General features: G+C 38.5%; 1 protein-coding gene and 1 non-coding gene across 2 annotated transcripts in view; both read right to left on the reverse strand.

The window, feature by feature from the left end:
• Positions 1-1,197: 1,197 nt before the first annotated feature.
• Positions 1,198-13,496, reverse strand: part of LOC131323544 (universal stress protein PHOS32-like) — a 30,554-nt gene continuing 18,255 nt past the window's right edge. Inside the window, exons 4-5 of the mRNA XM_058355391.1 lie at positions 1,647-1,697; positions 1,198-1,461 (exon numbers count right to left, since the gene is read on the reverse strand). Of these exons, the coding sequence (XP_058211374.1) occupies positions 1,690-1,697 (8 nt within the window). The 3' untranslated portion in view covers positions 1,198-1,461; positions 1,647-1,689. The remainder of the gene's footprint in view (positions 1,462-1,646; positions 1,698-13,496) is intronic.
• LOC131324992 (small nucleolar RNA SNOR75) lies at positions 8,111-8,201 on the reverse strand. The gene has a single exon (XR_009199566.1). It is a non-coding gene; the product is annotated as a small nucleolar RNA SNOR75 (small nucleolar RNA).

Below are 13,496 nucleotides of genomic sequence, written 5' to 3' on the forward strand. Positions count from 1 at the left end.
TAGGTATCGGATTGAAATTATTTTTTACGAAGACCCTTGAAAAAATATTTTACATTTAATGAACGGTTCAGATGATTTGTGTGGGACCCGTGGTGAGCCCCACAACAAAATCTGTGCACAATCTGTGCACAGATTGTATGTGTGTGTAGACTTTCTGTTGTAATATACACTCTTCTAATACGTGGGCCCTCCTCTATGGAGTGGTTTGGCAAGCCAATAACTGGGAGATATCTTAATACCCCCTCCTCCATAACCCCCCTAATACTTCCTGAGGGGGGCTTACACATGGCTAGAGTGGGAGCCGGCAATGTGAAATCCCCCCTTATAATACCCCATCTCTCTTCCATTCAACTACAAAACAACCTTATCCCCTCATTTTATATCTCATCCAAACCAAGTACTTCCTCCGTCCCTAAATAAGTGTCCGACGCGCAAAACTAGGCCTTACAAAACATGCATGTTTTTTATTAAAAAATTTAATTTTTTTTCACAATCTAATAGAACTAATTGCTATCTATTGATTTGTGAAATTTTTTTTGATTTTTTTAACAAAACAAATGCATCTTTTTGAAGGCCCTAGGTTTGTGCGTCAGACACTTATTTAGGAACGGATGGAGTATTATTTAATCCTCCCGTCACATCAATGTGGATCCACACTTCTTACATAATACCCCCTACTATCCAATCCCCCTGCTTACATAATACCTCCAAACCTAATACCTCATCCAAACGAGCCCATAATGCGGTGACGTAGTTGTACTCAACCCTCCCAAACAGAAGCCTAACAGCAACCAAACTCTCTGTTGATATATCGCCAAACTGAGGAGAAGAAAATGAAGGCCGAGGATCTTTTACATATGCTTTGTTCGAATACGAAGGCTCCAATGTCCATTTTCATTTCAAAGGACTAATGGCCTCATTCATATTTGCCAGTTTTGGAAGCAAGCACGTAAATAATGTGGAGCACCAAAAACAATCCATACATACATTCTCGAAATTTTGAGAACATCGAATTTCTGATTAGATTGGAAATCAGGGCCCGTTTCAGGAGATAACACAAGAGTACACGGGATAAGTTCATGTTACATAGATTTCTCCATATCTGCCGGAGATTCATTTTCTAGCAGTGAAATCCATTTCCTGATAAAACCTTCATAAAGCTCAGAAAACTAATTTATGCAAATTTACATTGGCACATAAGCAAAAGCTGAATTTTACTCCCAGAAAATGCGTGATATGTCCATACAAGGATTCAGTTAACAAGTGACAATTAGTTGGTAAGGAGAGACGGAGTGAACAACCACTGCTCGTTTACTCCTCATGATCCACCCATCAATAACATGTAATCAGTTCTCATACAACCAGGCTTAAATTGCAGCTGATACACCTTCCACAATTTACATAGCACCAAAAGAAAACCCAGAAGCTCCCTTCAGACATACCATGAAATATCAGAAGCAACTGCAAAAAGGGAAGCAACGAATCAATAAAAACCAAAACAAAAGAAGGCCAATATCAGATTGTATTTGAGCATAGGCATGTGTGGGTGGGTTGGAGATATGAAAGGTCAATTCCGAGAGCCCCAGAGCGTGACAAATTCACCTTGAGGTCAAATATGTGACACCAATGTGCATATTTGTACTTACCAAAAATAACCTGCAGTTAACGGAGTCCTCCGTGGAGTTCCAGCTAGTTATCTGCCATTAAAACATAAGACATACTATAATCAGGTTACTATAGTCTATAGTAACAACACTAAACCATCATGTTAAGCTCCCTCCTCGTTGAAGGTGCACACAGCACACTGCTTAAGAAAGTGGTATATTGGAATTCGAACGTTTTAAGGATAAGTACCAAGAATATTCCTAGGTTTTCCAAACCTATTTAAGTGAATGTAAAATACATCACATTGAGTCTACATTTCTTATCTCACTAGGCAATTTGCAACGACATGACATACACCAAATACACTCCTCTGTATAGAAAGATGATAAGATACGGCATCAGTCATTCTTAAGGTTTTTTGAATAGAAGTCATTCTTAAGGTAACTTATCCTAAATCACATCTATGGGTTGCCATAGAAATACAGGTCAATTGTTTAGATCCCAATATACTCAAGTCATGCACACATCCAAGAGGTTTGGGCTCATTACTCAGCAATCCAAAATCTTGTGTCTGAACTGACTCAATTACTTGATCTGACTGCTAAACAAAGATACAGAACTTTTGCATCATCATATTTTGCAAGTGCGGCCTATTAAATGACTAAATAGAGGGGATTTCCTATCCTCATCCATAACAAGACCAGGAATGTGGAATATCTAAAGATTCATCAATACCTACCCTACCAGCATGATTCATGCTTCTCATATGTGCATCACAAATTACGTGATACAGGGATTGAAAAATCCAACGCCCTATTAACTCAAGTTAAAAAGTTGTATCCTTGCATCAAATTATTGGAATTTGGATACACAAGCACATAGCACAGGCACCCAAAAACTGAAGGCTTACCTTTTCTATGATGTTCTACCACTTAGTCCAATATTTTCACACCACAACGCTTTATCTGTGAAGCTTGGCTCACAGAATAAAATTGGTCGAATTTGGGACCTTTCGATAGATTTCGACTTTATTCCGCCAAAGCAAAAATAGAACGCTCACATCAAGCAGGATGTATGTTCCAGTGTCCTCCAAAATCTTTTCTATAAGTGACTACCACTATAATCAGATGCAAATAGAACTTGGGCTAAAAACCAATAAACATGCTAAAACGTGCAAGTTTTCCCGGTAAAGCTAGACTAGTCTTCATTATAATCTTGAGTCCACAATCAAATCCACATAAAAAAAATTTCTAATGCATGAACAATGAGGAGGAGAATAACCATGTCCAAGAAATTGGTTTTTATGTACGGAAATTTACTAATTCTTCACTTTGAGATGCATGCTGCTGCGGGTTTTTTTCCATTTCTCTTTCTTGAATACGATTCATCAAATCGAGGAGTTCACAAACTCATATTTGCCAGAAATTTTCTCTCTTCAGAATTTTTACATTCTATAGTTTCTAATTTAGTTCAGCATCCTTTAGTTCTTCCCTAAGTTGGTCAGAGTCTTAATTTTCTTATGATCTTTCCACTTATTGCTTATCAATCAGACACGGGATTGACTAACAACGTCAAATTCTTTAATTGAAGATAGACATCTATGCAAACGTAGCATAAGATTATCATATTCAACAAAAAAGATTCATGAAGTACTGAAGGAAAACCCGAACCTTTCCGAAGATCGGTGGCATCATGGTACTCAGGCTTCTCCTCTTCCTCATCTTCCACCGCAGAAGCCACAGAAACTACAGGCTCCGCACCACCACCACCGTCTTTCTCCTCCGGATACCGCACAACCACCACCCGACAAACACAGTGGCGCACACAGTAATCGCTAACACTCCCAAGCCGCCCACTATTATCTCTCTTCATTGCACCAAACCCGCGACTCCCCATAATCACCGCACTCAACCCCAGCCTCTCCACTCCAAGCACAACCTGTTAGCCAAGAGCATAAAACTCAAATCAAACAAAATCTTCCCTCAATATGTCACATCCATTCTCTATTTTTAAGTTTTAGAGATGGATTGGAGATGCACTTAAGCATTCTTTAAGAGCATCTCCCATCCTCGACTCTAAGCTAATGCCCCCATCAAATTGAGTTTCAATCAAATCAAGAGACTCAGATCTTCTACTCCTACTCTTTCGTGCCTGCCAAATTTAACTATGTGCTATGGCTTTATGCTAGTGTACGTAAACATTAAAGAGGAATGGTGTTTTCTAGGGCTGTTCGCGGTCCGGATCGGATTAGATTTCTAGAAATCCGAGGACCGAATCACTAGTCACTGTTTTTACAAAATGAAATCCGTGTCTGAACCAAAAGTCCTATGGTCCAGTTCCAATCCAATCCCTGACTAGCGGATGAGTTACGGTTTTATCTACGGATTATGTTACACAAGCAAGTAAAAATAAACACTAAAAAAAAAGATCTTCCATCAAAGCACAATAAAGTATTTAGCAAAATGCAATCAGTACTGAATTTTCTCCACTAGATTAGGACGTTCAGGAAGGCTCGTGAGTGATGTAATTTGATTCCCGGCAAGATAAAGTTGCTACAAGAACAACCAAGGCCGGCCCAAAATCCTAAGTTTTAGGGGCATTCAAATATTTTTACTACTAAGGTGCATTATCACTTAAGGTAGAAAAAGATTTTGTAATTAGTCAATGTGAGATAAGGCAACCACAAGGTTTTAACAAATACATAGGCAATCACAAGTTTTTAACATATACACCAAAAATTCCAACATATTACATACCAATTCTAACTGATGATATTCTCAGTGTGCATGTGTGAGAGGGTTACAGCTCCACTCACTTTAGTTTCTTTTGGTTTAGCTTGTTAAAGCTCCACTTGCTCTAGTTTCTTATGATTTAGCTTGCTAAAGCTTAACTCGCTCTAGTTTCTAAAGAAATACCATAATATTGCTCTAGATCACTCAATTCACCATTTCGAAATGTTTGAGAACCATAATTCGGAAAGTTTCGAAACATAATTCTCGCTTGGTAGTTGCATGCTCCTTTCTATGCTTAAGAGGTTTTGCCTAGCTTTATATTTGTTTCGTTTTTTCATATTGTGATTGTTGCTATAGAAATTATTAAGTATTACTAACTCTTTAAGGGCACATTTTTTTATTAGGCCTTGGGCACTAAAAATCTTTAAGCTGGCCCTGAGAACAACTAAGTATTTTTTTTATTAGGCCTTGGTGGTTCTTCTTCTCAGATTTTTGGGGCTTGTAATTGGCGTTTTCCGGGTTCCGACAAACAATTTTGGCTTGTAAACATTCCACACTATATGTATTTTTCATTTGGGTATTGAGGGTAGTGTGTCTTAAGTGTCTAGAATTTCCACCTCTTGTTTGAAGCTGTGTCTTGAAGAAGAGTTTCTCACTTTGCGCCATGCGCCGTCGATTTCTAGCGCACTATTTTTACTTATCTTTATCATGCTTAGATTAGTTCAATGTCACAAACAGATTACCCGTGTATGAGACTTTGTTTTTAGTTGCATGATTAGGGGTGATTCCGGAGTTGGATTCAATTTTTGGCTAACGCATGGTGCTTCTGTTAGATGCCTTATGGTGAGAGGTTGTTGGGCAAACATATTTCCAAGGCAAAGAGAGAACAGTAGCCTAGCGTTTGATGTGTGCTTGATGGGAGTGGCCTGCGCCTGATAGATGCTTAAGCGCTCCTCATGTGCTATTCATGTGTTCTCAATTTAGAAAGGAGCATGCCCTCAATGTTCTTGAAGAGGGTTCAAGCACCAACATGCGCCTGAATGGGGATCGAGCACTTTCAAGCACTTACCCTTTCCGGCTCTCCTATTGGTTGGGCTTATGTCAGCGTACTTGCATGCCCTCAATGTTCTTGAAGAGGGTCCATGTATTTTCATTACGAAAACGTGGATTAACCGAATCGGACCGTGAGATATTTAATTTACTCCGTATATAATATGTGTGTGTATATATATACACACAATTGTGATGTAAGGTTCTTGATTTTAGCTTTTAATGATTTCAAAGGGCCTGGATTTGAACCACTTGAGAACTGCAAAGCCCCTACAGGCGTGTGTCCGTTATCTTTATTCCCAAGTGATGTGGCCTCTCATGGGGAAAGGTTGTTCTTCGGGTTTCTTTTTGGTAAGTAAAATGGTGACACCAGGTTTTGAAATCTAGTCCAAGCAATGAGAAATTTTTGGTTGCATTTCTGGTTGCCGGGTGGGTATATCCCACATGGTGCCTGCTCGGCATTCCCAAGCCGTCCGATACACTTTTGAACGGCTCAGATTAAAACATTCTCTCTTCTCTCACCCCTCCTCTTTCTCTCTTCAAATCCGAGCCGTCCAAAAGTGCATCAGACAGCTTGAATGTGCCGAACGGGCACCACGTGATACCCACCCAACATTGAAAAATTTCTCCCAAGCAATACAATAGATACTTAGTTGTTCTCAGGGCCAGCCTAAGGATTTTTAGTGTCCAAGACCTAATAAAAAAAATGTGCCCTTAAAGAGTTAATAATATTTAACAATCTCTACAACAACAATCATAATACAAAAAAGCGAAACAAATATAAAGCTAGGCAAAACCTCTTAAGCATAGAAAGGAGCATGCAAATACCAAGCGAAAACTTTCCGAATTATGGTTTGCAAACATTTCGAATGGTGAATTGAGTGATCTAGAGCGATATTATGGTCTTTCTTTAGAAACTAGAGCGAGTTAAGCTTTAGCAAGCTAAACCAAAAGAAACTAAAGTGAAAATTTAGTTTATATTTTGGTAACTACATGTTGAAAATATGTTTAACTTTCGGTAAACAACAGCCGAACATGCATTTTCGGTAAATATCTGTTGAAAAAAATATTATATTTCGGTAATTGGATGCTGAAAAAATATCTCAATTTCGGTAACTAACTGTCGAGTATAATTGAAAATTTTTAACGAGCTATGGGAGTAAATAGAAGGCTGCGAATAGCAGCGCCCATTGTTTATATTTAAGCCTGAAAACAGAAAACTGTAACATCATAATCCAGTTCTATACCTCAAACTTCGCAAGAATTCCTTTCTAATTTCGAAAAACAAATTCCCAAAATGATAGTGATAGTTTACTAAAACCATATATCCTGCAGTTCAATTTAGGGGTGGGCATGGGTCGGACGGGTCGGGTTCGGACCCGACCCGGCCCGACCAGTCGGTTAACACTTTTTGGAGACCCGAACCCGAACCGAAGGAGGGGGATACCCGTCCGTGTGACCGATTTTTTTGGTCGGGTCGGGTCGGGTCGGGTCCGACCAAAACCGAAGTAAAGTATATGAATTCCTTTGTTTTTTGGTCGGTTTGGTCGGGTCGGGTCGGGTAAGAAAAAAAACAGCACCCCGAGACCCGAACCGAAAACTGATTTTTTTGGAAAATCGTACCCGTACCCGACCGAACCACATGTTCGGCCCCACCCGAAACCCTTCGGGTCGGGTCGGGTCGGGTCTCGTTTTTTTTTTTTTTTCACACCCCTAGTTCAATTGAACCTTCCCAACAAAAATCCCAACCTTTGAAGTCATTTTGTTGTTCAACGAGCAAGTGAAGAACAATAAAGGCCTATCAACCAGTTAAATCAGAATTACTAAAACAATGCCGATCAAAAAAAATACTGCAACAAAAAAAAATACAAAGGCATAAAAATAAAAAATACCATCCGTGAAAAACAATTACTCATGATTCACAGGGCAAAAAAAAAAAAAGATTGTTCATGGGAAGAAAAAAAAATTGGGTTAAATTAAAAAGAAAGGGAGGGATTTTGTAACTGCCCGAACCCTCAAGCACCACAATGAATTACAATCATCCTCAGGTCAAATTTTAGTCCGTAAGACATAATCCAAAACCAAAATACGGTGATTAACACCTAACATTTATGTTGTGTAAAATTCCCAATCAAAAACACCAAGACCTCAACCCCGTATAATTCCCTTGAAAACTTTCTCCCAACCTTCCCTTTGTTCCACAAAACTAATTCAGAAAAGAGTTTTCTAAACTCTCCCCCGGCTCTCGAACAAAAAGAAAAATTGAGTTAAGGAGAGTACACAATATTTTCACTGCCCTTTTAATCAGTCTTTTTCCCCTCCAACAGAAGAACAAAAAAAAAAAAGGCCCTCTCAACTAACCCAATTCTCTTTCTCCCCCTTTTTTCCCCCCTCCGTTTTCCTCCTTTTATTCCTTTTATAAATAGATAGAGAACATGCTCAGTCATCCAATTAGGTGCCATTTGGTGGACAAGTGTCCATTGCTTGTTTGTTTTTGTTTTTGTTTTTTTTTTCTTCTTCCTCATCTATTCCACAACCCAACAAATAAACACATTTCATGCATGCACTCCAGCACACAAACACCTCACGTGCACTCCTTCACAAAAAAATCAACACCCGGCTATCATGTAAACTAATATCAAAGCCCACATAAAAATAAATCCCCTTTTAATAGGATTAACTACTTTCTTTTCTTTTAAAATAAGAACCGGGTCTCACAGATTTTCTCTCAGACAAATGCCTCTTATCGTCATTAGGGTTTTGATAATGGATTAACATAGATCGGACTCGTCATCGTATTCATTATCACAGAGAAGCCCCACCCCCATTCCTTCATCAAGCAAAATTGGCAAGAAAATCAAACAGAGGTGCCCGGAAAAAAAAAATAAAGAAGAGAGAAGTCAAACAACTATCGTTCTATACGCATGGGTAATAGAAATGAAAATTGAAGAGAGAGAAGAAAATTTCACCCGACATCGATCTGAAAGGTGTGGAGAGAAAGCCAAGAAAGGAAAAAACAAAAACATAGATCAAAATTGCAGAAACTCCGAGACTGCATGACCTATCATGTAACGTCCCGAATTTTGGGAACGTTAAATAGACAATTTCATTTCAAAATAAATGGAGTCTGGCTCAATATTACATCATAAATCTCAAAGGAGTATTCTTATTCAACAAAAGGAGGGTAGACTAGGGTTCCGATCTACTGCTCCTCTTCTTCCTCCATCCTGGCCAGTTCCTCGGCTCCAAAAGCCTCCAAGGTGTAGAGTTCACCCCGTTCATTTATAAGATCTGACACATTATACCGGCGTCGCCACCAATATAATATGTCAGAGTCACCAAAGGTAACACCGTGAGCTACGAAGGCTCAATAGAATAACACATACCCTCTAACCCTTAACTTACAAACAATTGTCATAAGATTCAACAATTTCCACTTAGAACATGCATATCTAACAAAATAGTAAACAATGACACATCCGCATTCATTATCTGAACTAACGTTGGTGTCCAAGATTTCTGAGTTTCTCCGACGCGACATCTCGTAAATCGTGTCACCGTTTCACTTTTCGATTTCCAAATCAACATTTTCAAAATTCGTTTTACACACCCAACCTCGGTTCCGCCATTCCGGTCTCCCGAGTATCCTCACAATGGTTCCGCCACACCGGATTCCCATTGGCACACATTGCATTGGCTCCTCTCCGCGGATAACCAAGCCATACCTCACCATGGTTCCGCCGTTCCGGATTCCCATGGGAACGCACATAACCTCACAATGGTTCCGCTATCCCGGATTCCCATTGGAACACACACAAAACTCACACCACACAATGGGCTACCACGTCCGGCCACATTGCGGTTTTCAAAATATTTCACCCTTTTCAAACACGCATTTTCATTAACCACACCCTAGGTGCCATGTTTTTACTTTTTCGATTTTCGTGTCTCGTTTTCATGCATAGACTCCACGGTAGGACTTTTCACAAAAGTAAACATACATCATTCCTTGAAATCTTGAAACTACACTTAGCAAGATCATTCAACTCAATATTACTAATCATGCTCGAAATCATTCAGAGATCAAAATATGAATACTTGTAAACAATGGTAAAGTCTTATTTTTTCTAAAACTGTTCTTTCTTGCTTTGTGAGAAGTTCAAAACAACACATGTTTATTCGAAGTCAAAAGTCGTTTGTTCAACATGCTCATACTTCTGTTAGCAAGTTATACTAATCATACTTTTCGATGATTAATAACGATAGATAACCTACTTTAAGAAAAATGGTTTAAGGATATTTCTACTAGAACTAAGAACATTTTACTTTTCAACACACGATTCTATACTTATACGTAGAGTTAGTAGACTAGGGATTCTACTTATACTAGAGATAGGAGTAAGAATATCCTACTTTTCTTCTTGGCGGTAGTGACAACTACGGAGAGAAAAGTACGCCGGGCGGAGTAACTTCTTACGGTATGCTTCCGGAAGTTTCAAAAGAGAAATGTTTCTCTCGAAACTTGATCTTGACTAAACTACTTAAACTTTATGGATCGAAAAAGGTGTTTTAGGAGAGTTTCTTGAAGAACTTGGGAAGAACTTCAAGAACAACAAAAATAAAGCAAGAATACAAGACTTTCTTAGAGAGAGAGGTTGCTAGGTGAAGGTGTGAGTTGAATGGCAAACATGGGGTGCTATTTATAGCCAAAACTTGGCCTCCTCCTCTCCCTCCATAGCCGGCCATATCTCTCTCTCTCTCTCTCCCATGGATTTTGCTCCATTGTCTTGTCATTTCAAGCCTTTCAATCAAGTCATAGCCTTCCATGACTTGTCACTTCCGTTTGTAGGCCAAATCTTAGGCCATCATGAAGGATTTTTGACTAGTCTAGTCCTAAAAAGAGGTTGCTTGTAAGAAAGAACATAATCATGGGCTAGCTTTGTACTTTGAAAGACTAGAATGGGTTGGCATGTAGTAAATAGGCTTATGGCTATTAAGGTTGCTTGTGTAAGTGTCCAAAACACACCACACACTCCACCTCTCTCCCCCTCTCTCGGCCTCCCTCTCCCTCTCGGCTTTTCTCCCTCTCTCTCTCTCTCTCTCTCTCTCTCTCTCTCTCTCTTGCACTATGCACAAACATATATATGTATATATATAAGTACATGTATATATTCATCTAGGAAAGTAAAACCAAAAATAGTTAGGCTTAAGGCTAGAACATAGGTGTGCATGCATGGCAAGGCTAGTCTTGCTTCCTTTGGAAGCAAAATGATGACTCCCTTAATATGACTTGTCTTGTCATGCTTATTGGCAAGTCAAAGGTCTATTAACCAAGGCATAAAAATTCCCCTGACAATTATGGACCAAGAGGTAAAGGAATATTGGTAATAATTAGGGTTTGAAATGACTTGTCATGGGAGTAAAAATGATTACTCCTATGGTCTAATGGTCCTATAGGGTTTGGAGGGGTTCATAAGGTTCAAAGATGGTCTAAAAGGTCCAATTAAGGTTAGAATAATGTAACTAGGTGAATCGGTGGTCCGGTTCCACTAACTAATCGGTTGAAAACTAACTTTACTAGCCAAGTAGGGCTTTTAATTAAGAAATGAATTTTTAAAGGACTAAAACCTAATTATGACGGATTATAGAAATTAAAAGGGAATTTTAAAAACAATCCAAGTAATAATAAATATAAAATTCAAATATTTAACGAAACTTTTATTTATCGAAAATCAGGGTCGTTACATATCATGATTGTCAGAGGGGTCAGTTTTGTTCTCCACACTTTTCTTCGGCGGCTACGAGAGAAAGAGAGAGAGAGAGGAGGCTGTGATCCAAATTTGTTTTTGATCTAAGGTTTCTCTCTATATGACAGCTTACATAGGAGGACATTTTTGTCTTGGTGTAATTTCTTTTTGAAAAGAAATGGACTTAAGGCCTTACTAAACAATATTAATGGACTAGAGAGGTTACAAACATTAGAAGTAGACTAACTATGTTACAAGTTCTTTATAGTAGACCATAGACCAATTTTTTATTAAAACTATCATAATGAAAGTCCAAATGCCTTTCTAAAGTTGTCATCACAAAGATCCCAATGTTACTTAATTTGTTGTCATTTCTCAAACATTCCTACATATATTACATCAAACATAATTTGAATCATCACAAAGTGGGTCAAAATTTGTTTAAAATCGACAACGTAGAAAAGAAAAACTTATTTATCATCATATCCAACTTACTGCATTCTTATTACCTTTTAGAGGGTACAAATATTCTTCTGACCAATCAACTTTCAACACAAACGTACATCACGAAGAGGTTTTGGAGCAGAAATGATAAATACGTAGACACGCTCATGATATCGAGAATTATAATTTCTAATAATTAATGTTGACTCCATTGTTCTGTCAAAAACTTACAAATTAAAGTGCTACCATAGTTATACGATCCAGACCAAAATAATAAACCAAACCTTAAGAAATAAGTAAACCCATGCTTAATCATAAAAGATTCACGGCAATGGAAACATTTTAACAACAATGCTCAAAATACCCCACATTGTAATAAGTAAAGTTACAAGTTTTTTTGCAAATAACCAAATTTCACTCATTCCATAACCAAACTTAACAACTTTTACCAATAATCAAAACTCAATAACTCAAAAAACACCTCACATTGGAATTGTCTCATCGAGACTAATAATTTGGTGTGGTCGGCTGCGTCATTGGAACTCGTTTGCGATTGAACAAATGTGCATTTTGTATTTTGGTTAGAGATGCAAAAATAATCAATGTGGAGGTAGAAGTTGTTAAATTTGATTATGAACTAAATCGATAATCAAATGTTGACATGGTATATTTTAGTTACTATTAGTTTTGATTATTACTACTGCGGATGATCTTACCATGAGGCAGCCAAAGAGGTGACCATCAAAGCTGAGGACATATATATTGAAATCATTGAAGGCTCCTCGTGCTTTACCCTCCTCCGGATTATGTTCCTTTGCGGGCAACCTAACCCTAACATTCTCGCTAGCTCCACCTCCCGAGCTCCTTCACTCTAACCCTCCTGTGCCTGACCATTTGGTGACTCTTCAAGAACAATTGGGTAACATGTCCACTTGCGTTGATGAGATTTCTTCAAGGTTATCTGGGTATGAGTGTCGCTTTGCCTACTTTGACAGTCATTTTGAGGCGATTTATAATGGCTATCACCACCAGTTTACTGAGTCTTTTGCTTCTGTTCAACATGATTTGAGTGTTATGACTGCCACTCTTGCCCGCTTGGAGAGTCGCATGGCACTGGACTATCCATCTCCTGCTCAGGTTGATGATGATCGAGGACGATGAGGACATGGACTGATTGCTGCGTGTGTCTGCTTGTTGGTGGTTCCTCTTCTCAGATTTTTAGGGCTTGTAATTGACGTTTTCCGGGTTCCCGACAAACCATTTTGGCTTGTAAACATTCCAAATTATATGTATTTTTCATTTGGTATTGAGGTAAGTGTGTCTGTGTTTAGAATTTCTACCTCTTGTTTGAAGTTGTGTGTTGAAGAAGAGTATCTCACTTTGCGCCATGCACCGTCGAATTCACTCGAAAGGGCAAAAAAGTAGAAAAACATATAATGGCACTTCTAGCCTCCTTTTAAAGAGAAATGCTAAGTGCAAAGAAAATAGACAAAGAAATGATCCTTAAAGTGTACATGAACGGCCCAAATTCACTGACTTTAAGGGTCTTTTCTTTGCCAATTTTCTTTGTCTCTAGCACTCCTCCCTTTTAAAAGCAGTGGTAGTAGACGTGAGACATGTTTCACTTGCAGTGATGCAACTCAATCGATGTGAGAGAAATGTGTATTATGGGACCTACTCCAATTCCTGTTATTTGCCTCAAGAGTGCATATAGTTTGTGTTCACGAGTGGGTAGTCTGCGTATAAAACTTTAGATTGATCGGATATCGATACTTATGTTTCCAAAATGCTTTGTCCATGCATGAGAAAAAAACAGCCATAGTTCATTTTTTTTCCCCTAAAAGTTATCGGTGTCTGACCAACCTAATTTTTTTACGTAGATTATCTACTCGATGAGAAACATGATCAACGGTTCAGA

This window comes from Rhododendron vialii, chromosome 4a (assembly GCF_030253575.1).
Source record: "Rhododendron vialii isolate Sample 1 chromosome 4a, ASM3025357v1".
NCBI classification, from domain to species: Eukaryota; Viridiplantae; Streptophyta; class Magnoliopsida; order Ericales; family Ericaceae; genus Rhododendron; species Rhododendron vialii.